The 25,900-nt window shown below is 36.3% G+C and overlaps 2 protein-coding genes across 7 annotated transcripts in view; both read left to right on the forward strand.

Moving 5' to 3' along the window:
- The window catches only part of USP37 (ubiquitin specific peptidase 37), a 97,055-nt gene that overhangs the window by 40,769 nt on the left and 30,386 nt on the right, over positions 1 to 25,900 (forward strand). For all 6 annotated transcript variants that reach the window (XM_026002164.2, XM_026002165.2, XM_072741742.1 and 3 more), the window contains 6 exons: positions 14,272 to 14,403; positions 14,522 to 14,645; positions 15,313 to 15,503; positions 21,403 to 21,520; positions 22,779 to 22,858; positions 25,486 to 25,650. In XM_026002164.2, the coding sequence (XP_025857949.1) occupies positions 14,272 to 14,403; positions 14,522 to 14,645; positions 15,313 to 15,503; positions 21,403 to 21,520; positions 22,779 to 22,858; positions 25,486 to 25,650 (810 nt within the window). The remainder of the gene's footprint in view (positions 1 to 14,271; positions 14,404 to 14,521; positions 14,646 to 15,312; positions 15,504 to 21,402; positions 21,521 to 22,778; positions 22,859 to 25,485; positions 25,651 to 25,900) is intronic.
- LOC112922491 (large ribosomal subunit protein eL34-like) lies at positions 4,495 to 4,918 on the forward strand. The gene is given in 1 exon segment (XM_072741878.1): positions 4,495 to 4,918. A coding segment is annotated over 1 exon segment (372 nt). The 5' UTR covers positions 4,495 to 4,546.

The raw sequence follows: 25,900 nt of genomic DNA on the forward strand, positions 1-25,900 counted from the left end.
AACTGGAGTATATATTGCTTGATGTCAAAAAAATGATGAAAGTCAAACTAATTACAGTTCTTAAGTATGTACTTGCTTTTTAAAGATTTATCACATCCATAAATAGTGGTAACTCCATTTTCCAGTCTCCTGTTTTTGAACTTTGAAAAAAATACATGTATATAACATACTAATCATAAAGTAGAAAGTGTGTGTTCTCTAGTTACATACACTTCATGATACTCCTAAGATAATTCAACGTTTTATGTATATCCTCCCTGTGTCGTTCATGCTTATATTTTATTAGACACATAAAGAGATCATAGTATAATAACTGTAATAATAATAGTCTTACCTGGGCAGCCCCGGTGGTGCAACGGTTTAGCGCCGCCTGCAGCCCAGGGCGTGATCCTGGAGACCCTGGATCAAGTCCCACATCAGGCTCCCTGCATGGAGCCTGCTTATCCCTCTTTGCCTGTGTCTCTGCCCCTCTCTCTCTCTCTCTCTCTCTGTCTCTATGAATAAATAAATAAAATATTTTAAAAAAATAGTCTTCCCTAAAGTGTTTGTTATATGCCAAATACTGTGTCCTAAGTGTTTAAATAGATTTTTTCTTTAATTCCTTACAGTAGTTCTGTGAGCTAGATGTATCAAAAATTGGCTTTTATAAATGAAGTAATCAAGACTTAGAGAAGTTAATTTTCTCAAGGTGACAAAGTGGTACAATAATAGTAAATCTAGTCAATTAGACTCCACTTGCAATCCCTTTTTTTTTTTTTTTTTTTTGAAGATTTTTTGAAGATGTGCATGAGCAGAGGGAGAGAGGGAATCTCAAACAGACTCCACACTGAGCACAGAGCCTGACACAGGGCTCAATCTCATAATCCTGAGATCATGACCTGAGCTGAAAGCAAGAGCCGGATGCTCAACTGACTGAGCCACCCAGGCTTCTCTCCACTTGCATTCTTAACCAGTCTGCTGTATTGTCTTTTCCCTTCCCACTCCCATGTTGATCATTTAGATTTCCCTTTTTTAGGGCAGCCCTCGTGGCTTAGCGGTTTAGCGCAGCCTTCAGCCCAGGGCGTGATACCAAAGCCCTGGGATCGAGTCCCGCATCGGGCTCCCTGCATGGAGCCTGCTTCTCCCTCTGCTTGTGTCTTTGCGTCTCTTTCTCTCTGTGTCTCTCATGAATGAATAAATATAATCTTAAAAAAAAAAAAAGATTTCCCTTTTTACGCATTACAATCCAGGCTAGAATAAACATTCTCATATACATATCTTTTAAAAATTTATTGGAATTTTTCTATAGCATAAGATCTTGGAAGTATATTTTCATTAAGATTAAGGAAGGCAGGGATCCCTGGGTGGCGCAGCGGTTTGGCGCCTGCCTTTGGCCCAGGGCGCGATCCTGGAGACCCGGGATCGAATCCCATGTCAGGCTCCCGGTGCATGGAGCCTGCTTCTCCCTCTGCCTATGTCTCTGCCTCTCTCTCTCTCTCTCTCTGACTATCATAAATAAAAAAAAATAAAAAAAAAAATAAAAATAAAAATTAAAAATTAAAAAAAAAAGATTAAGGAAGGCATTTTGAAATGTTTTAAGTAATGAGTAATGTTATTATTCTTAACCAAATTACTGTCACTCAAATAAATGTTTTTGTACCAGCCTTAAGGTTATCTTTTTACTTGAATGAGTAGCATCCCCCTATTTGGCTTATCCATAGTAATACATATGCTTCATGTCTTGGCAGATAATATAAATTTTACAGTGAAGGTATTTCACTTTCTTCTCTGTTTACCTGTTTTTTTCCTCCAAGCTTTTTTTTCCTGCACTGTTTTCTAAAATGTGTATCTTCCGGTTTAACTCTTCATTTCCTTTGTTCTTCATTCTAATTGATCTGCCTCAAATTATCATCCTGCTTTCTCCTTACTGGACAGCATTGTTAGTATATTAGTCTTACCTATCCCACATTGTGACTATTTTTCATACATGTCTCTATGTTCACCTTGTTTACGTCATTTTCTTATTGTCTCCTCTTACGTATTTTGTGGTCTTTCTTCCTATTTTTGGTCTCTGTCATTCACTTCCTTCAGAGTCCTTTGAAATCCTCGTGAGTTACCCACTCTTGGTGCTCCAGATTCTCTGTCAACTTCCAGTATTTCTTTAATTTTTGTATGGTACCTGTACCCATCTGTACGAATACAGCTTTCCTTTTTTCAGACTTCTTCCGTGAATTAGAGTGTAGTATTTCAAGTAGGCTACTTACTGAGGACTAAGGACTCCTTAAAAACAAAAAAACAAAACAAACAAACAAAAAAACTGGTAGAAAACTGCCAGATCTAAAGGATAAAGGAGGCTACCTAATTCCAATGTTCCTTACAAATCCTCAAAAAATATAAAATGAATAAGGAAAGCAAAGAAAAGCACACATAACCTTCAGCATTACTAGGAGAGAAAGAATACCATCACCTTCAAACTGCCTTCTAGGTAGACAAGAAAACGAAATTCCAGGACTGTTCTTATTTCCCACTGCTTTAAGCCTGTAGGTGCTAAGCTGGGGATAAGAAGCTTTAGAGATTCCGTGAAACAAAAATATATAGGAGTTAGAACACTTAGATGAAGCACAGAAAAAAAAAATCACAGAAATTCAAAGGCTAACTGCTGAAATACTGAATATAAGTCTAGATCCTGGGAGTTCACAGCTCTGGTTACAAGAAAGGGACTTGAAAGTTTGTGGTATCAGAAGTAACAGTCTCAAAGAAGCATTAGATAGAGAGGAAGAAATCAGCCAAACTTGGAGACTTGGTTTAGAAGCAAAAGAAAAAAAAAATGAGAGGGAAATTAAGCATCTGACTGAAATAAAGGGTAAATAAGACCTGCCAGCCTTCCTGTTTTACCACCACCACTATCTTCAAGTAAAGAAACTGCTTTTACTAAACTAACAGGAGAAGCTGTGCTTAAGTTAGGAACTCTCTCCATGAAGTGAATAGGAATGTACAAAAACAGACCACTTCCATACAGAATTGTATGAAAAAAAAAAAACAAAAACCCATGAATCAAAATATTTAGGCCAAAAAAAAATATACTCCTAAAATCACCATGAACCATTAGAAAACTGTTGTATAGCACTCAAAACTGAATTAAATATCCTCAGACAAACATTTGAAGATATGAGTAAAGCACCATGGATCAGGAATTTAAACCTAAGAATCAGAATGGACAGATAAGAAGAAATGGCAGTTGCTTGAGCTCAGAAAATTTAGAGAAGATGACAACATCATCTCAAAATTAAGTCTAAATTAAAGGTCCCCAAGGAGAAAATAAGCTTACATGAAGATTTAATAAGGGGCTTTGAAGGAAAACCGAAACAACCAAGAGGGAATGGGGATAAGATAAAGAAGTACAAAAATATCGAAGAGAAAGGGATTCAACTGGAAAATAGGAAAGGAAGGTCCCATATTACATATAAATAGAATCCCTAGGGAAGAAAATCAAAACTGAAACAGAACTAGTTTTTTGAGTTTTTTAGGGTTTTATATTTGAGGAATCTCTACACCCAAGGACTTGAACTTAAAACTCCAAAATCAAGAGATGCATGTTCCACTGAGCCAACCAGGTGCCCCCAGAACTAGTATTTAAAACTATAACTCAAGAAAACTTTTTAGAAATAAAATTATTGAATCTGTACATTGAAAGAGCTCTCCAGGTATTGCAAAATGGAATGATCAGAACACATCTTAACTTTTTAAAGTCTAAGTCTAGACTTTAAGAAAACTGTTAGACTTTAGACTATTAAACTTTTTTAGACATTAAAGATCAGAAATCCTCAGTGCCTGTTTCAAAAATATGAAGTAATTTTCAAGGGCAAGAGACAGACTTTTTTCAAGTCATCATTCAAAGGAAGACAACAAAAGAACATCGTTTTCAAGAAACTTAAGGAAAGAAAGGGTGAACAAAGATTTTTGTGCCAATCCAAGCTGCCAAGTATGCTGATTAGAGAAAATAGGTTTTGAAATGGAAGAACTCAGAAAACTATACATATGCTCTTCCTGGGGACTCTGTAGAGTGTGAGGTTCATCTAACCAAGAGGTGACAAGGGAGACCTTGACGAAAGGTAGATGGTGAACGTTTTCTTGTATTTGGTTGTAGAGCTAAGATTAGAACAATGGTGGGAGGGGTCCCTGTGTGGTTCAGCGGTTGAGCATTTGCCTTTGGCTCAGGGCCGGATCCTGGATTCCTGGGATTGAGTCCCACATCGGGCTTCTTGCATGGAGCCTGCTTCTCCTCCCTCTGCCTGTGTCTTTGCTTCTCTTTCTATGTCTCTCATGAATAAATAAATAAAATCATTAAAAAAAAAAAAACAATGCTGGGAACACCTGGAAGCATAGTATATAAACATTATGTCTTCTATGATCGTATCTAAAAGAAAATGGAAAGAGAGAAAAGGAAAAGTAGAATAAACCAATTGTTTGTTGGTTTAGGTAATAGGTGTGATTCGAAGGATGCCTTTAAAAATGGACAGTCTAGTTCCTTTTTCTTCTTCTGGGAACAGCATCCTAGGTGTTCAGAATGGTCCAGTGTTTGACATACTGTCATAGGCTGTCCTACAATACAGCCTCTAACAAAACTAGGCTGTCCCGAACCCCTGGTAATAGAATCATTTACCTTTATACCAAGAAGGTTGGGAAAGCACCAAAATATGCATGTGGCGTGTGCCCAAGCTGACTTTGAGGAATTCATGCTATGAGACCTAAAATCCATATGACATTGTCTAAAACAAAAAAATATGTCAGCAGGGCCTGTGGTGGTTCCATGTGTGCTAAGTGTGCATATGACAGGATCAAGTATGCTTTCCTTATTGAGGAGCAGAAAATCATTGTGAAAGTGGTGAAGGCCCAAGCACAGAGTCAGAAAGGTAATTTAAAAATGAAGCTTTTTTGAGTAATAAAAAAAATAAAATGGACAGTCTAGATAGTAAAATAAATGAGAGTTAATGACTCTATAGAAAAGTATAAATATAACTACTAGAACAAAAAATACAAACTTTTTTGAAACCAGAAGTATTTTTCTGAAACACACAGATAAGTAAAATTATAACTTGACAAAGTTGATCAGTTACATCAAGAAATGTGAATGGGCTCGGTGCATCGGTGGCTCAGTGGTTGATCGTCTCCCTTTGGCTCAGGTCATGATCTCCAGGGCCCTGGGATCAAGTCCTGCATCAGGCTCCCCTCAGGGAGCCTGCTTTTCTCCCTCTTCCTGTCTCTGCCTCGCCCTGTGTCTCTCCTGAATAAATAAATAAAAATTTTTTTAAAAATGTGAATGAGCTAATACATTTAATAAAAAATATATTTTCAAGTTGGCTTATAAAGCCAACTCTATTATATACTATAGATACACCTGGTACAGTGACTTTTGAAGTTTAAAACTAGAAATTAAATATGAAACTAAATAGTCTGAAATTATTTTATCTTTTTATTAATTATTTCTCCCTATCTTATTCTGTATATTTGTCTCTTCTCAATTTACCTACTTTTCAAGTATCCGTATTTTGTTTTTCAACTCTCTACTTCATACAACTTTAACTTTTATCTTTATTTTTTGCTTTTGCTTTTTTTGGTTTACATTTTTCTGGGTTTTTTTTTTTTTTTTTTTTTTGTCTAATTTATTTCACTTAGCCTAATGCCCTCAAAATCCATCCATGTTGTCAAAAATGGAAAGATTTCAATTTTTATGGCTAAATAACATTTCCACTCCATATATGTATCGCTTTGTCTTTTCATGTTCTTCCATTGATGGACACATAGATTGTTTACATATATTGGGTGTTGTAAATAATGCTGCAGTGAACATAGTGGTACATATATCTTTTTGAGCTAATATATATTTTTTTAAGATTCTATTTATTCATGAGAGACACAGGCAGAGAGACACAGGCAGAGGGAGAAGCAAGCTCCCCTCAGGGAGCCCAATTCAGGACTTGTTCCCTGAGCTGAAGGCAGATGCTCACCACTGAGCCACCCAGGAGTCCCATATTATTATTTTCTTTGAGTAAATAACCAGAAATGGAATTGCTGATCATAGGGTAGTTCTTTTTTTTTTTTTTTTTTTTAAGATTTTATTTATTTATTCATCAGAGACACAGAGAGAGGCAGACACAGGCAGAGGGAGAAGCAGTCTCTGTGCAGGGAGCCTGATAAGGATTTGATCCCGAGACTCCAGGATCACGCCCTGGGCAGAAGGGAGGCGCTCAACCACTGAGCCGCCCAGGTGTCCCAGGGTAGTACTATTTTTAATTTTTTTATGGAACCTCCATTCTATTTTCGATAGTGGCTACACCATTTTGTAGTCCCACCAACAGTACACAAAAGTTCCTTTTTCTCCATGTCCTCATTGATACTTATTTTTATTCTTTCTGATCTCCATCCTAACAGGTATGAGGTAGTATCTCATTGTGTTTGGGGTTTTTTTTTTTAAGATTGATTTTATTTATTTATTTGTTTGTTTGTTTATTTATTTATTTATTTAATTTATTTATTTATGAGAGAGAGAGGGGTGGAGACACAGGCAGAGGGAGAAAGAAGCAGGCTCCATGCAGGGAGCCTGACGCGGGACTCAATCCTTGGTTTCCAGGATCATGCCCTGGGCTGAAGGCGGCGCTAAACCGCTGAGCCACCTGGGCTGCCTCATTGTGGTTTTGATTGTGTTTCCTTGATGATTCTTGATGTTGATCTTTTCATTTATCTGTTGACCATCTGTATATCTTCTTTGGAAAAATGTTCAGATGCACTATTCACTTTTTAATTGGATCGTTTGGGTTTTTTGCTATTGAGTTATTTGAGTTCTATTTGTATTTTGAGTATTAACCTCTTAGCAGAAATATAATTTGCAAATATTTCTTCCATTTGGTAGATTGGCTTTTCATTGCAGTGATGGTTTCCTTTGCAGTGCAGAAGCTTTCTTAGTTTGATGTACTCCCATTTGTTCATTTCTGTCTTCTAATCCTTAGATACTATGTTTTTTTAATATTTTATTTATTGGGGATCCCTGGGTGGCTCAGCGGTTTAGCGCCTGCCTTTGGCCCAGGGCGCGGTCCTGGAGTCCCGGGATCGAGTCCCACGTTGGGCTCCTGGCATGAAGCCTGCTTCTCCCTCTGCCTGTGTCTCTGCCTCTCTCTCTCTCTGTCTATCATGAATTAAAAATATATATATATTAAAAATTATTTATTTGAGAGAGCAAGAGAGTGAGTGCATAAGCGGGAGGGAGCGGCAGAGGGAGAGAAAGAAGGAGAAGCAGACTCCTCACTGAGTGGCGAGCCTGATGCAGGGCTTGATCCCAGGACCCTGAGATCATGACTTGAGCTAAAGGCAGACACTTAAACAACTGAGCCACCTAGGTGCCCCTTAAGATATTATAATGAACAGTATAGACTTGTTCATGTAGTACACAAAAGGTTACAAACCAATATCATTTATGAATATTGATACAAGAAACCTTAAGTCAGATATTGGCATATTCCAGTACCATATTAATAATAAATTATGACTGAATGGACTTATACCAAGATTGCAAGGTAGTTCTGTTTTAGGAAATATATTATTATAACTCACCATGTTAATATGTCTAAAGAGAAAATCATGATTTTTCTTTGTTGATATTGAAACAACCTTTGACAAAATTTAATACCGGTTTCTGCTAAAAACATTTGAAAACCGTAAGAATCAGTGGATACTTTCTTAAATTGATTAAACATATATCTTAGTTTTAAAACCGATATTTAGTCAAGAGGAAGTCAAGGATGCCTGCTGTCTTGACTTCTATTTAATTTTGTATTGGAGGTATTAGTCAATGTAGTTAGACAAGAAAAGAGGAGGCGTAAGAATTAGAAACAAAAGACCTGGAAACCGTGATGAAATTGACTGAAAGCATTAGGCAGATAGCTGGATTGGAAATTAATATACAGAATAGTTTTGCATGTTAATACAAATAATCAGGTGGAGATAATGAACAAAAGACCTCATTTATAATAACAAGAAAGATTATAGATATATAGATAGATTATGTACATATATACATATACATACATATACATATGTTATATGTATGAAGAAATTTAACAATTGTTTAGGGACATGAGGCGCTTAGTGGTTGAGCATATGCCTTCGGCTCAGGGCGTGATCCTGGGGTCCTGGGATCGAGTCCCACATTGGGCTCCACCACACAGAGCCTGCTTCTCCCTCTGCCTGTGTGCCTTTCTCTCTGTGTCTCTCATGAATAAGTAAATAAAAATCTTAGGAAAAAAAAAAAGAACTATTTAAAACTAAATGAAGAAAGCTACAAAATACTTCAAAAAAATACAAAGTAAACTTAAATACATGTAAACCATGCATGTTCTTGGTGAGGATATCTTAGCATGGTCAAGCTATAGTTCTCCCTAGAATAATTTGTAAGTTTGATATGATCTCAATAAAAAGAACAAATAGTTTTTTTATGGAGATAGATCAGTTGATGTATTTGTGTGTGGTAGTTCATATGGAAAAATATACACAGAAAAATAGCTAGGCAAATACTAGGAAAAAATAGCAAGGGTGGAGAGAATAGCCCTCTATATTAGAAATGCTGTAAAATCAATGTAATTAAGATAGCTTAGTACTGATACATGAATAGACACAGGTTAGTGGAACAGAACAGAAAGTCCAGGGACAAAGAAGGATTTTTTTTTTAAATAAATGAAGTTGGATTATCTATATAGCTATTTTGAAAAAAAAAATACACTTAGATTCATCTCTCAACTGTACACAAAAATAAATTACAAATTAATTAGGGCCCTAAATTTTTTTTTAAGATTTATTCATGAGAGACACACAGAGAGAGGCAGAGACACAGGCAGAGGGAGAAGCAGGCTCCATGCAGGGAGCCCCACGTGGGACTCGATCCTGGGACTCCAGGATCACACCCCGGGCTGACGGCAGTGCTAAACCGCTAAGCCAGGGATCCCTGGGTGGCGCAGTGGTTTAGCGCCTGCCTTTGGCCTAGGGCACGACCCTGGAGACCCGGTATCGAATCCCACGTTGGGCTCCCAGTGCATGGAGCCTGCTTCTCCCTCTGCCTATGTCTCTGCCTCTCTCTCTCTCTCTCTCACAGTCTGTGTGACTCTCATAAATTAAAAATTAAAAATTTAAAAAAAATAAAATAAGATAAAATAAACCGCTAAGCCACCGGGGCTGCCCAGGGTCCTAAATTTTAAAAATGGAACTTTAAATACTAGAACCTTGGAGTAAATTTCTCTATAATCCTGGTATAGGGAAATGCTTTGTAACTATGACTCAAAATCAGGATTCAATAAAAGATTGATAAATTTGTGTACATAAAAATTATGTTTTTCATGACCAAAAACATAAACTAAGAAAATTTGGGAGCAAATATTTGTAGCATGTATCATAAATATAGTGCTGATTTCTCTAAAATACAAAGAAGTTTAAAAATTGACAGAGGAAGAAGATATCCGGTAAAGTGGTAGAGCTCCAAGTGGTAGAACTCTGTCATCTATTCACAGAAATATTGACAACTCAAGCAAACTATCAGAATCAACTTTGTCAGAACTCTGGAAAACAGGTTCACAACAACCAAGCAAATACTAAGTCAAGAAAAAGGCAATTTTGAAATGATAGGAAATTGGGACATTTTAAAACCTTTGTGTATGGTGGAAATTTTTGAAAAACATGCACATGCCTAGGATTCATGCTCAGGTAAAACCTTAGAAGTCATGAAACTTTCACTTCTGTCTAATCTGTAGACTCAGTGCAAGCAGAACTTGAAGGCTAAGGCAGTTTATACTTGATGTAAATAAGCACCCAAGGAGTGAGTGCTCCAGCACAATGCCAGTCTTCAAAGTCTGGGAGAAGTTTTTTCTTTTTGTTGTTTTTCTGTTACTTTTTTCCTTCCTCTTCCTTCTCCTTTTTTTTTTTTTTCCCCTCCCGTTCTCTCTCTTTCTCCTCCTGGTGTTCAAGGAAATCTGTCAAAACATTAGCTAAATACAAGTCAAAGGAACAGAGACTTCGGAGACCACACACAACAAATAACAACAGACTACAAAATGAGTTCCGAAAACTCACTAAACTCATAGCTACGGCAGACAACAAAAAATTCTGGGGAGAGAGAAGAGTCTGTTTTCCGTAGTTACCATAGTATATTCAAAGTATTCAGCTTTCAGTATAAAACTTAAAAACAAGCAGAGAAACAAAATATAGCCCATTGGTAGGAGATATTAAACTCTTCCTAAGGAAGTATAGACATTAGACTCAATAGACAAATTTAGTTACTTTTTATTTTTTTAGAGAGAGTGAGTGTATGCATGTGCAAGCAGAGAGGAGAGGTTATGAGAGAATCTTAAGCAGGCTCCACACCCAGCATGAAGCCTGATGCAAGGCTTTATCTCATGACCCTGAGTTCATGACCTGAGCAGAAATCAGGAGTCAGACCCTTAACTGAGCCACACGGGTGCTCCTATAGACAGAATATTTAAAGAAACTGCAAGTAGAAAAACACTTGTAAAATAATAGCTGAAGATCATTAATATTTCACTTTCAATAATGGATAGAATGTATGGACAGAAAAATCAATAAGGAAACATAGGACTTGACCAATACTATAAACTGCCTAGCTCTTGTGGACGTAGATAGAACACTCCACCCAACAACAGCATAACACATTCTTCTCAAATGCACATGAAACATTCTCTAGGAGAGATCATATGCTAGGCTACAAAATAAGTCTCTGTTTTAAAGGTTTGAAACCATCTAAAGGATCTTCTTGAACCACAGTAGAATGAAGCTGGAAATCAGTTATAAATGGAAAACTGGAAATATGTAGAAATTAAGTAAACACACTCTTAACCAATGAAGTCAAAGAAGAAATCACAAGGGAAATTTAAAAATACTTATAGATGAATTAATGCTCTAGCAGGATACCAGAATTGATGGGTTACAGCAACAGAGGGAAATTTATAGCAGGTAAAACCTACATTAGTAAATACGTGAGGTTGTGAAGAAGTTAGAACCTTTGTACTTTGGTGATGGGATTGAGTGCCACATCAGGCTCTCTATAGGGAACCTGCTTCTCCCTCTGCCTATATCTCTGCACCTCTCTCTGTGTCTCTCATGAATAAATAATCTTTTTTTTTTAATGGTTAAATGGTAAGTTTTATGTGTATTTTATTATGATTTTGTAAAAAATGACCTCAAGTGAAAAATCTAACTTTACACCTTAAGGAACTAGAATAAGAAGAGCAAACTAAACCCAAAGGTAGCAGAAGGAAGGGAACAATAAAGATGAGAGAAGAGATAAAATAGAGACTAGAACAACAAGAGAAAATTAATAAAACCTAAAGTCAATTCTTTGAAAAATCAACAAACCTTTATCTGACAAAAAGAGAAGACTAACATAACTAAAATCAGAAACGCAAGTGAGTATATTACTATTACCAACCTTATCAAAATAAAAAGGATTTTAAGACAATACTATGATTTTACCATCAAATTAGATAACTAGATGAAATGGGCAGATTTCTAGAAATAAGGGAGAATTGTGAAGCTCTGAAAAAGAAAGTGGAAAAAGTTGAAGGTATGTGAACTCAAAGCCAAAATGAGATATCATTTTACACCCACTAAGGTGGCTATAATTTTAAAAAAGAAACCTGAGAATAACAAAGTATGTGTTTAGGTTTTTAAAAAGTCACTCCAAAGTATACACTATACATTCTGTATTTTGTTTTTTATGAAAAAAGAAGAAATAAGAAAATGCACATTTGCTTATATGTATACATAAAATATTTAAAATGTATAAAATATACTATATTTAATATTTTTATTTAAATTAGAGTATAATACACGGTATTTGAATATAAATTTTATGTATTACATATATAAATACTTCTTATATTTTAAGTTTCTGTGTCTTCAAGTTCACTAGTATTTCCTTCAGTATCTAATCTGCTAGATTAGATTAGAATAAGATTACTCATTCTTTTTTTTTTTTAATTTTATTTATTTATTCATGAAAGACACAGAGAGAGGCAGAGACATAGGCAGAGGGAGAAGCAGGCTGCATGCAGGAAGCCCGATTTGGGACTCAATCCCGGGACTCTGGGATCATGCTGAGCCAAAGGCAGACACTCAAGCGCTGAGCCACCCAGGTGTCCCTAGTAATCTCATTCAATGATATTTTCACCTGTTGTGTTTTCCATCTCTAAAATTAATCTAGAGTTCTTTTATATCTTGTTTCTTTCATCTTAGGTCTATGTTTTTCTTTGTGCCTGTGATCATATGAAGCATATTAGCTGATTTTTTTTTAAGATTTTGTTTATTTATCATGAGAGACACAGGCAGAGATGTAGAGGGAGAAGCAGGCTCCCCATGGGGAGCCTGATGTGGAACTTGATCCCAGGACCCCAGGATCATGGCACTGAGCTACCCAGGCATCCCTGTAATAGCTGTTTTAAATCTGTAATTGGGTTTGATTATTCTGAGACTTGTGTTTAAGCTCTTTGGTGTCAGATCTATTCTAAGACTAATTCAATGCCTTTCCTAAAGCATGGCTCCTCTGGGATTTCTAATAATGTCCTCTGAGTTCACCTAGATCTCTCCACTCTGGTGGGAACTCAAACAGTTTTGGGTTCTACATAAGCTCCGGGAATTATTCTGCTAGTAGCTCCCCAATAGTTATTCTTTTCCTTGAAGTTCTTGCCTAGTATCACAGGGTTTTACCCTAAGCTTACACAGGTTCGTATTCAGCCAAATGCTCAGACTGCATATTTCTGGAGCTCTTCCTTTGCATAGCTCCCTCCTCTCAGGTACTCTGTCCCAGAAATTTTAGCGACCTCAGTCTATCAAACTCCAGTTTCTTTCAACTCAGCATGATTTCTGGGCTGTTTGACTACCCCTCCCTGGACTGCAGTTTACAAATTGCCTGTAGCCAGAAACCCTCTGTAATGGTAGGACTCACACTGTTTGTTTCCCTTCTCTTAAGGATCACAGATTCTCACTGCCTATTCAATATTTTATCCATTTTTTCGTTGTTTGTGGCAGTAGGATAACTCCAGACCCTGATTTTCTCATAGTCTGATGTGTAAGTTCTCCAAGGTATTGGAGACTTGGAGACTCTCCAAGGTTTTGAATTGACATCACCAGTGATTAGCACAAGAATATCATGTACCTCTGAATGTGATACCCTTGGAAGGACACAGTATCACTAGGTGTCACTCTGCTTTTCCAGCCTGGACTGAATTTCATCATGAAGAAATAGCAAACCCAACATGAGGAACAGTCCATTAAAAAATAGTTGTGGGGGTAAGGGAGGTTGTATTCTTCAGAAATGGCAGTGTCACAAAAGAGAAAGCTGAAGAAGTATTCCAGATTTAAAAAAAAAAAAAAACAACTAAATGCATTATGCTATTCTGGACTGAATCTTGTGCTTAAGCATGAGTGTGTATGCTATGAAGAACATTATTGAGTCAATTGACAAAATTGGGTTAAAGTATGTTAGATAAAGAGGATGTCAGCATTAAATTTTATAATGCTGGTAACTGATTATATAAGAGAATCTTCTTGTTCTTGTGAAATACATACTGAAGTGTAGGGCTAAAGGGTTATTTATACAACTTACTCTCGCATGGTTCAGGAGAAATACAGAGATGCACCAAATGGTAAAGCATATAGTACAAAAGATTAACAATTGGTGAATAGGGATAAGGAGTATTCTTGTGCAACTGTTCTTGAGAGTTTGGGAATGTTTTCTAATAAAAATTTTTTTTTAAATATGTGCTTTAGGAAAGTGTTTGGCAATACCCATTAAGTCTAAACACATATATCCTATGACCCAGCAGTTCCACTCTGGGCATACACTAAACAGAAGTAAGTAAGTTATGTCTCAATGGAAAAATTAAAATTATAAATAAGAACAAATAGCTCTTTGGATAAGTCCCCAGTTCTTTTTAGCATTCCTTTGAAAATGTATAATTTTCCTTGTTATAATGCAGTGGTTTTCAAAGTATAGTCCCCAGACCAACAGAATCAACATCAGCTGAAATCGTGTTAGAAATGCAGTTTTGCACCCTTCTCTTTCTAGACCTACGGTTTCTAAGTCAGGAACTGTAGTTGGGGCCCAGGGACCCAGCAATACATATTTTAATAAGTCCTCCATGTGAGTCTGATGTGTGTTATACTGGTGATTCCCTACTTTAATGAACATATGTCAGGAACTTCAGTCTTCAAAAGTACTATTTTTTTCATTTTCAGCTTCTCCAATTTGGGAAATACCTGCTATATGAATGCTATTTTACAATCTCTGTTTTCACTCCAATCATTTGCAAATGACTTGCTTAAGCAAGGTATCCCATGGAAGAAAATTCCCCTCAATGCTCTTATCAGGTAATTGTTAAATTCTTACTAAGAAACCTTTTACCTTGTGTGCTATTGTTAACAGTCTTTAAAATATCATGCTAACCAAACTTATGTAAAACATCACTAAACTTTCTTATTTTAACAGGCGCTTTGCACACTTGCTTGTTAAGAAAGATATTTGTAATTCAGAGACCAAAAAAGATTTACTCAAGAAGGTTAAAAATGCCATTTCAGCTACAGCAGAAAGATTCTCTGGTTATATGCAGAATGTGAGTACTAATTGTTTTTAAACACTTTAGAGATAAGGGAAATTGAAATGATTTTAATGTATTATCTAATTTCTACTTTAAAATGAGATTTATGTACATGTGTTCATCACAAGTTGAAAAACCTAAGGAATTATATAGTAAGATTTAATATGACTCTTCTGTGTGTTTTATCATATTTTAATAATATAGATACCATTTGCCATTATAGGAACTTGGGCTATTTTAGCTTTTACAAAGGCTATTTTAGAAAAAATACTTTATCTTAAAGGACTGATTGATTTATGCATTCATGCCAATCCAACTGGTAGTTAAAAATATAAAATCCGTCATTGTTTTTTTTTAAATTTTTATTTAAATTCAATTTAGTTAACTTATAGTGTTGTATGTATTAATAACACTATATGTTACATGTGTAATACAACATACAACACTGTACAATAATATAGTGTATATTAGCTTCAGAGGTAGAATTTAGTGATTCATCAGTTGCACTGTCATTTGTTCTTATTCACAAATATGTTCCCCCAAATGGCTAGAGTAAATCTGACCTTTTTCACATATGGTGCTGACCTCCAAGTGCTATAGTTGTATAAATCACAGTGTTTGGAAGCTATTCTTGTGACAGAAGGATTTTGATCTTATGATTAAAGATATTGTGCCTTCTTAGGATGCTCATGAATTTTTAAGTCAGTGCTTAGACCAGCTGAAAGAGGACATGGAGAAGTTAAATAAAACTTGGAAGACTGAACCTGTTCCTGGAGAAGAAAATTCACCAGATATTTCAGCCACCAGGGTGTACACTTGCCCTGTTATTACTAACTTGGAGTTTGAAGTTCAGCACTCCATCATCTGTAAAGCGTAAGTAGACTCTAAGAGAGCAATTTGGGATCCCTGGGTGGCGCAGCGGTTTAGCGCCTGCCTTTGGCCCCGGGGGCGTGATCCTGGAGACCCGGGATCGAATCCCACGTCGGGCTCCCGGTACATGGAGCCTGCTTCTCCCTCTGCCTGTGTCTCTGCCTCTCTCTCTGTGTGTGTGACTATCATAAATAAATAAAAATTAAAAAAAAAAAAAAAACTGTTACCTTTAAAAAAAAAAATAAGAGAGCTCTTTGCCCTTTTAATTCTTTATAGTATGTGATTAAAATTTTTCTAGAAGGTTTTAGTTCTTATCTTCCTTTTTGTGTTGTAAAGACACAATAAATGCGTAGGTTCTACCAAATGTCTCCTTTCAGTGTCTTCATCTTCTATAAAAATGTTTTATAGGGTGAGAACTAAGGAAAACTTGACTGTTTTCTCATGTACTTTAGTGCTGACTAAACACTAAATTTTGATCTACAAGTTTGTTCTTATGGGGTTTTTCTTTTTCTTTTAATCTCTGTGTGGAATAATGAGTACTTTGGAAATACTTTTTCCCTGAAAAGACTCTGCTCCTATTGCTTATTTTATTAAATCAAGTTGTTTTTATTAAAAATGGGGTTTTTTTTTTTTACAAGATCAAAATTTGTTTTTAACTTTTGCAATCCTTTTTAATTTATTAATGTTTATATTGATTATTCGGACTTTCTATATTTAGTTAATTTCCATGCTCATTACCAAGACTTTTATACCATGCATTTCTTCTTTTTTTTTTTTAAAGATTTTTTTAATTTATTCATGAGAGACACAGAGGCAGAGACATAGGCAGAGAGAGAAGCAGGCTCCCTGCGGGGAACCTGATATGGGACCCGATCCCAGGACCAGGATCACACCCTGAGCCAAAGGCATAGATGCTCAACCGCTCAGCTACCCGGGCATCCCTAAACCGTGCATTTCACATCAAAAGGATCTGTTTTGATTAATTTTTCAGTTATTGTACTACATATCTAAAAATGTTTTTCTTAGAATGGAATTCTTCTGTTTAAATAAGAATTATTTTTGTGGCTTTCACATGAGTTAATACAGAATTATTGAATCACATATAGCCTTTCCCCCTTAATATCTTACATACACTGTCTCATCATGTGCTATATTATTTTGTGACATTTGGGAGACCTGATTTTGTGAGTAATCTTTTTCTTCCTGAAAATCTGTGGTATTCTTTATTTTTGAAATTCACATTTTCACAAGTTTACGTTTAAGTATTTTGTTTAATTTTGCCTTTAACACGATGGAGTTTTCTCATCTGAAAAATTTGGGATTTTCTTCTGCGCAAGAAAACTATTCTCTGAATATTGCTTCTCTTTCATTTATTTTTGAGAAATTTATTTAGAAATACTCAAAACCCATATATTGGCTCTCCGTTGTGTCTTCCATATTCTGTTTTTCTTAGACTGTTCATGAGGTCTCTTCCAGTTACAACATTCTAATAATTGTGACTAGGATTTTGAACATTCACGTGGATGCTATAAAAATAGTTTTTTTTTTTTATCACTAGTGTGTGACATTTCTTGTCTTCATAATTTCGTCAGTCTTTTTATTAAAATTATTTTTACAAGAAAAAGTCCGGGTCTTTTTTTTTTTTTTAATTTTTATTTATTTATGATAGTCACACAGAGAGAGAGAGGGGCAGAGACACAGGCAGAGGGAGAAGCAGGCTCCATGCACCGGGAGCCCGATGTGGGACTCGATCCCGAGTCTCCAGGATCGCGCCCTGGGCCAAAGGCAGGCGCCAAACCGCTGCGCCACCCAGGGATCCCAAAAGTCCGGGTCTTATAAATATAGTCCATCTCCTTGTAAAAGCTAGAAAAGCCTACCAGTAGTTAATAATATGGTAGCCAATTATCTTTCCTTTTCTTCTAATGAACTTTCCAAACAAATTTGTTCAAGTTAGAGAAGCAAAGTTATTTAATTGTGATTGTATCATTTAATTGTGGGGGTGCCAACCAAATTTCTTTTGATAGGAAAATTTCAATGGCCTCTAACAGGAATAGCTATAGGCAGCACAAGAAGACAGAAGGCAACATCAAAGTAGTGGCTGCTGTACTGTTTCAACAGCATCAATCAGGCACTCCACTTGTGTGGCACCCAGATGTTGGGTGTACATTTGAGGAGTATATGCACCATGCATGAAGTAACAAGTCTCGTGAAATGTACACACACCAGGTGGCCAGGCTGAGCAGTGGCCCAAGAGTGTGGCAAATATGGGAGGCAGCAAGGTTCTATGAGGCCACAGCAGCAGTGGTACAACTACCTCCTTAAAGGCCTTGCTTTAGTTGCTGTATTAGCAAGTTTCTTTAAGACATTTTGTTAAACACAAAATAGTTTTTGACTGAAGGAAGATTGCATACGCCTCAAATTATAATTTTCATTGTTTAGCCTCTGTCCCATCTCACTGTAGGGTTAGTTTGGCCAGTTTGCCAAATATACTTATTTTTTATTTTTATTATTTTTTTTAAAGATTTTATTTATTTATTCATGAGAGACACAGAAAGAGAGGCAGAGACACACAGACAGAAGGAGGGGAAGGAGGCTTCATGCAAAGAGCCTGATGTTTGACTCAATCCCAGGACTCAGGGATCAGGCCCTAAGCCAAAGGCAGACACTCAACCGCTGAGCATCCAGGTGTCCCTGTACTTATTTTTTAAAACTGTTATGGGTTGTTGTTGTTTTTTTTTAAGATTTTATTTAAGAGGAGGAGACAGAGAGTGAGTGCAAGAGCGCAAGAGCAGGGGGAGAGGGAACCAGACTCCTGCTGAGCAGGGGGCTGATGTGGGGCTCAATCCCAGGACCCTGGGATCATGACCAGAGCCAAAGGCAGACAGTTAACCTACTGAGCCACCCAGGTGCCCTGAACTGTTCTAGTTTAAATGGACTTATTTTCAGTTAAATTATAAGGTGTTTCAGTATAATAATGTATTATTGAATATGAGGAATTCTCCATTCAAAGAACTTAAATTTAAAAAAAAACTTAAATTATCTAAAATTAAGTACTTAATATTTTCCATAAAACCTTCTGTAGTCTTTCCTATCTCAGTAATAACATTTTCATACTTAGAATTTATCAGCCCCAAAATGTGGTATATTTCTTAATTCTTCTCTTTCTCTCATATCCCTCCATCTTATATGTCAGGAAATCCTTTCAACTTTTCCTTCAGAGTACATCCAGAATCTGATCTCTTGCCACTATTCTGATCAAATCCACTATCATCTCTTGCCTGAAGCATTGGAATACCTTCTAAACTGGTCTCTGTGTTTCTATACTGTCTCTCTCTAGTCTTTTTAAAACACATTAGCCAGGGATCCCTGGGTGGCGCAGCGGTTTGGCGCCTGCCTTTGACCCAGGGCGCGATCCTGGAGACCCAGGATCGAATCCCACGTCAGGCTCCCGGTGCATGGAGCCTGTTTCTCCCTCTGCCTGTGTCTCTGCCTCTCTCTCTCTCTCTGTGACTATCATAAATAAATAAAAATTAAAAAAAAAAAAAAACACATTAGCCAGAGTGATCCATTTGAAGTGGAAGTAGTTTATGTTAGCTTTCTCTTCATAACCTGTAAAATAAAAGCTGAAATTCTTACGGTAATGTGCAAAATCCCCTCTGGTCTGTTTTTCAGCAGTCCCTCTTCCCCCAAATAACTCTGACTTCTGCTATCACTCTTTCCTCTTTCTCATTCTGTTCCTACCAAATTAGCTTCCTTGCTTTATTTTTTATTTTTTTTTCAAAAATGCTAGATCCTGGTACCTAAGGGCTTTTTTCACTTAGTGTTTCCTTTATCTCAAATTCTCTTTCCCCATATTCCGCTCTATATCTTTATGTAAAAGTCACTTGCTCAGTAAAAAGCCTTTTCTAGGCATTTTCCCTATTTAAATTCCAACCATCTACTCTGATCTTTTTTTTTTTTTTTTCCGTTTCTCGCTTACCACTTTAACACACCATACATACTTCTTTTTTATTGTCTTTTTCTCCAGTATAGCTTTGTGCAGGGAGGTATTTTATTTTGGATTTGTTCATTGCTGTAACCTCAGTGCTACTAGAAGAGTTTCTGGCATTTGGGAGGTGTATTTAGTGATGCCTAAGAAATTGCCCAAATTTATCAGCTTAAAACAATATTTATTAACTCACAGTTCCGTGGGCCAGAAGTCTAGGCAGGGTGTGGCCAAGTTCTCTGCTCATGGTATCAGAAGACTGAAGTCAACGTGTTGCTTGTTCTCATCTGGATCCCCCTCTAAGCTCATTAAGGTTGTGGGCAGAATTTAGTTCCTTATGATTGTAGTACTGAAGTCCTCATTTTCTTGCAGGCTATTGGCTGCAACTACTCATTTCCTAAAGGCTGCCTGTAGTTTCATGCTATGTGGCTTTCATAGGCAGTTCACAGCAGTGCTCTTTGCTTTCTTTCAGGTCAGCAGTACATGTGTGACTTTGAATCCTTGATTTCCTCTGTTTGAGACCTCTGGACCCAGATTTAAAAAGCTCAAGTGATTAAGTCTGACCCACTCAGATAATCTTTTTTTTAATCAACTCAGCATTAAGATTAGTAACATTAATCATATCTGCAAAATCTTTGTCATGTAAAGTAACATCATGAGAGTGAAAGCTCATTTTGGTTACAAGTTCTCTTAAAGGGGATGGAATTATACAAAGGGCAAGGGTCATCTTAGAATTCTGCCTATTAGATAGAGACACTCAAATATTTGTTGAATAAAGAATATACTTTTATGGTCCCCCGTCTTCAACTGTGGCAGTAGAGAACTGGGGCAAGAGATTGAATATTACTATAAATGCTGATATGCAGACAGAAGGAAGAACGTCAACTAAAGCTATTTAAAATTAAAAGAAATGAATTTGCTTCCAGATAAATACGGTGTTTCGATCTCTGAGCCCATTTTTTAAAATTCTATAGAAATATATCCAGTGGGATCCCTGGGTGGCGCAGCGGTTTAGCACCTGCCTTTGGCCCAGGGCGTGATCCTGGAGACCCGGCAATCGAATCCCACGTCGGGCTCCTGGTGCATGGAGCCTGCTTCTCCCTCTGCCTATGTTTCTGCCCTCTCTCTCTCTCTCTCTCTCTCTCTCTCTCTCTCTCTCTCTCTCTCTCTCTCTGTGTCTGTGTGTGACTATCATAAAATTTAAAAAAAATTAAAAAATATATATCCAGTGATCAAACACCTCTGCTAATTTCACCAAAACACCTAGAATTTTTTTAAAGATTATTTTAGAAAGAGAATGCACATGTGGGGAGGGGTAGAAGGAGAGGAATAGAGAGAGACTCTCTCATCTCTTGATGTGGGGCTCAATCTCACGATCCTGAGATCGTGACCTGAGCTGAAACTAAGAGTTGGATGATTAACCAACTGAGACACCCAGGTGCCCCAAGAACACATAGGATTTTAAAAATTCTTATTTTCGATACAAAAAGGTGTTTTCGTTATTAAAACACAGTTACAGGGGGCGCCTGGGTGGCTCAGTGGTTGAGCGTCTGCCTTTGGCCCAGGGTGTGATCCTGGAGTCCCGGGATTGAGTCCCACGTCAGGCTCCCTGCATGGAACCTGCTTCTCCCTCTGCCTGTGTCTCTGCCTCTCTCTCTCTCTCTCTCTCTCTCTCTCTCTCTCTGTCTCTCTCTCTTTCTCTCTGTCTCATGAATAAATAAATAAAATCTTTTTTAAAAAAATAAATAAGCATGAGAAAAGTCTTAAAAGCTGTATATTGCTTATGCCTGGTCTTAGTCTGTCAGTACCTGCTAAGTTCTGTGCGAGAACAGTGTTTCTGAAGTATATTTGTATTTTATCTTGTATTGCACAGTTAAACTTCAAAATCCTTCCATTTGTCTTCTTTTATTCTTACAGATGTGGAGAGATTATTCCCAAAAGAGAACAGTTTAATGACCTCTCGATTGACCTTCCTCGAAGGAAAAAACCACTCCCTCCTCGTTCAATTCAAGATTCTCTTGATCTTTTCTTTAGAGTAAGTAATATTTTTTGGTATTTTGAAAACCTAAATTCCATATATCATAGATAATTGTATTTGAAATTGGTTTCCTTAAGGCAGAGTGTCAACAAAATTGCTTGATGGGAAAATAAATGAGAAATATTTATAAATAACATTTAATTTTAAAAGCTTAATAAATGGAACTGCTAACTCATTGAAAAAGATTATTAATTGCTTAAGTAGATGATACATTAAACTTAATAGCAGGTATTTTAGACAACCTTAGGAGCAGTTATTTGTAAATAAATACTAACTTGAAGCATGTGCTGAAATTTGGTGGTGTTGGTAAAAATTGGAGATTCTATCCAATTATGCCCCCAAAACTTGGTGGATATTTGCAGCATTATATCACAGAAACATTTATCTACAGCTTTGGGTACACGTGACTCTTCCCTTTTGTTTCTAACAGGTTACATACATAATTGCATAATTGGACCTATTGTGTAGCAGTCCTTACAACTGATGGAAATTTGCCAGGATCACCCTTTGTCTCTTTAATAGTGGTTCTTGTTTTATTGTAGCAAATGGGTAGGGTTGTCTTCCTAAGGTTAAAAAAAAAAAAATCTGTTCTTTAAATGATGAACATCCAGCTCCACCCAAAGATAAATACTCTGCTTATTTGTTTTGTTTTATTTTATCATTCCTTACTATTCCTGTTATTATAGAATTTGAAGCTTTTCCTATGTATCTTTACTCCCCTTTTTTAAGGATTTCTTGTTTCAGTTTTCTCTAGGTAATGATATCCACCCCAAACTTTGGTCCTTTTAGAGCAGTTGTTCTTAGTGGGCTGTCACCAGAAGATTGAGTTCCATTATAAGAAAGGGGTAGAGTTACACCTAACAGACCAGGAACTCCGCCTAACCTGAAGGTGATCTTATCTCTGCTATGGCCAAATGTTAAAATCTGGATATACTCTTGGCAGTGGTTCTTGTGCATCCATGGGGAAAAGGTTGAGAATCTGCTACTGCAGAGTCTAGTTGCTGTCATAAATTGAGATGTTTCCATGGTAAAAAAAGAAGTTAAGAAGTCTGAAATAGGGCGTGATATCATAAGGTAACTGTTTTGAGGATTAGGTCTCAATTTAGTAAGGCTTGTGGCTCTAGACACAAAATTTAAACCGATTGAAGTTGTCATTGTACTGAACTAGTGTGACTAGAAAAGAGTATTTAGTATTTAATGGGTAATGCTGATTCAACTTCATGCTTCTTTATTTTTCCTTCTTGTCTTTTTACAGGCAGAAGAACTTGAGTATTCCTGTGAGAAGTGCGGTGGGAAGTGTGCTCTTGTCAGGCACAAATTTAACAGGCTACCTAGGTAAAATTAATTGCTCTTCAGTTTTTCTTCTTTAAAGTACTGACATATTACTGAGTAAGTGAGGCTCATTAGAATGGATTGGTAAAGCAAAGCTGAGATATGAGGGGGTTAGGTTAGGATGCTCTTGCATAAGAAAGGGAGAAGACTTGGAATGCTGGAGAAGAGTAGTCACTTGAGCCTCCTTGGAAGATGGCAAGAAGAGGATGCAGCTGGTGAGATTTTGGAACAATGGTAGGGACTAGGTAGTAGATTTTTAATTTGGTGATTATGATATTCACTTATAATTTGCAATTTGGTTATGTGCTAGTCTCCTCTTATCCCAGACCTTCAGTAAAAATCTGCCACAAACACATATATGTGTGTGCATGAAAAAAAAAACAAGAAGAGTAATTTTCTGCAGGTTTGTTTTTTTGTTGTTTTGCATTCCTTTATTCAAAGGATCCTGTAAGTTAGTGAGTTTCTTGTAATCAAAACAATTCTGAATTAGGACTGAAATTAACTTATATTAGTTCTGTGTAAACATACATTAAACTAATGAGACAAAGTATGATGTGATTATAGTGCAGCTTTTAGTTCTTTCCAAGAATAGATCTCAACCACAAACAAGGTTGTTATTATTAAGTATTTATGTGGCACTTTGCCTGCAGAGTGCTTTACTTTCTTTTATTAGCTTCACTTTTCTGTAAGTAGAGTTTCTGGAACCTAGCCCCTAGAGACTAGTTTTTTTTTACATTCCATAATCTCCTTTCTAGAAAATGAATTTCTTTTAAAAAAAAAAATGACTTTCTAAATCATAGCAGTATTACTATGTTGACCATTTTTTTACTCAAGAAACATTCTTTCCTATTTCTGTTTTGAGGCAGGAGATGGGGGAGACAAACCTTAAGGCAAAGGATTGATTGTGACCAGCTATCATTAACTAAGGAAAGCAGTGTACAATTTGAAATACTTGTTTGACCTGGCAAGCTGAATGTCTATTCCTTTTTCCAGTGTCTAGTTATTTGTTCTTTTAGTAGAAAAAAAAAAAATAGGGGAATTTTTTTCCTTGGTTTTCCTTTTTTTCTGGAAGATCGCTTTTGTTATATATTTATTTATTCCAAACTTTAGAAGCCTTTGTATCATTTCAGTGTTAAAGCCAGTTTACCTTTATCCTTGAAGGGCCTGGTATCTTTATCAAATATGTTCAATTTTAGTTTACTTCATCTTTGTAGATAAGTGATTTTGATTGTCATCTCTCTGTTTCATATTACTGTTTATTTTGGTAGGATTATTTGAAAATTTAGTCAAAATATTTGCCATTAGTTTTAATCTCTTCATACCATTTGGATCCTTGTGTTCTTTCAGGTTGTAAATTTGAAGATTATGAGTTCTAGCATACTTTTTAAAGAAAAAATAGTAACTTTAATTTACAGTTTTTAATAGTTTGTGGCTTCTGTGATAAATATACGTACGGTAAGAAAGGAAATAGTTTTCCATAAAATGACATTATTTTGCCTAGAATTGAGATTTACTCCCATAAGAGTTCTGAAATTCAAATTTAAAAATGGTCTTGTGGGCTATGAAATATATTTAGTCCATCAAGCAGAGATTATGGTCTGTATCAGAGGTGAAAAGGTTGGCACAATAGTAACTAAAAAGAAGTGTTTCTATGGAGCTAAAAGCCTTTTCAGACCCACAAGCCCTATTTGCCATATAAATTTTATAGAACTTTTTATAAGCGGAGAAAACTTTTCTATTTCTTTCTTAGCTTTCTCCAGAGAAAGTGCTACACATCGAAATAGGAGGTCTTGTCAGGGATGCCTGGGTGGTTCAGTCAGTTAAGTGTCTGACTCTTGATCTCAGCTCAGGTCTTGATTACAGGATAATGAGTTCAAGCCCCCCAGGTTGGGCTCCATGCTGGGCATAGAGCCTACTAAAAAAAAAAAAAAAAAAAAAAAAAACTTGTTAAAAATCATCTTGAAAAAATTAATGTTCACCATCAAACATAAGGACTATTTAATATTTTAATTAAATTACCACTAATGGTTACATAATACCTATTTTTTGGTAAATTATATAACATTGAAATAAATAACTAAATGATTTAACCCAATACCAACATTTTATTTTTTTAGATTTTTTAAATAAAGATTTGTTTATTTATTTATTTTAGAGAGAGAATGACAAAGGGGAGCACAGAGGGATAGGGAGAGAAAAACTAAGCAGACTCTGTGCTGAGTACAGAGTCCAATGCAGGGCTCAGTCTCATGACCCAGAGATTATGACGTGAGCCAAAACCAAGAGTCAGACAGTCAACGGACTGTATTACCCAGGTGCCCCCCAAGACCAACATTTTAAAAGAAAATGTGTTGTATTTGGTATTTTGTTGTTTGTATGTTTTTTCTGGTAACATTATAAATATTTTACCCAATATCCACCTAATGCCCATGTTTTATTTTTATTTATATTTTTAGTACCTAGCACATGGCAAATATTCAATAACTGTTCTTGAAGGATCTTTCGTTTAGCCAAATGTATTCTTTAAGTCCAAAGCTATCTAACATGGTTAGTTACAGTGATCTCTTTTCATCTGTAAGAGAGCTAGCTCTGTTATGTATGAACTAGTAATGTCATCTCCTGTTTTTCAGGATACTCATTCTTCATTTGAAACGGTATAGCTTCAATGTCACTCTCTCACTTAACAACAAGATTGGGCAGCAGGTCATCATTCCAAGATATCTGACCCTATCCTCTCATTGCACTGAAAATACAAAACCACCCTTCACCCTTGGTTGGAGTGCACATATGGCAATGTAAGTCCTTGAGAGAGAATTTCTTTACCTTCCCTTTTGAAGTAGAAAGGCTTTAGTACCTGTTTGAAACGATAATTGAACTAGATAATATGACTCTCAGGTAAAAAAATCAGCCCAAGCAGGAGATTTTATTTTGATTTATTTTGGGATTTTGTGCCAAATTACTGCCTGATGGAAATAATTAAATAAAATACTTAAAACAAAATTTTTCCATTGTACATTAATTGCTTTTCATAATCTACCTTTTTAG

Source organism: Vulpes vulpes, chromosome 16 (assembly GCF_048418805.1).
Source record: "Vulpes vulpes isolate BD-2025 chromosome 16, VulVul3, whole genome shotgun sequence".
NCBI classification, from domain to species: domain Eukaryota; kingdom Metazoa; phylum Chordata; class Mammalia; order Carnivora; family Canidae; genus Vulpes; species Vulpes vulpes.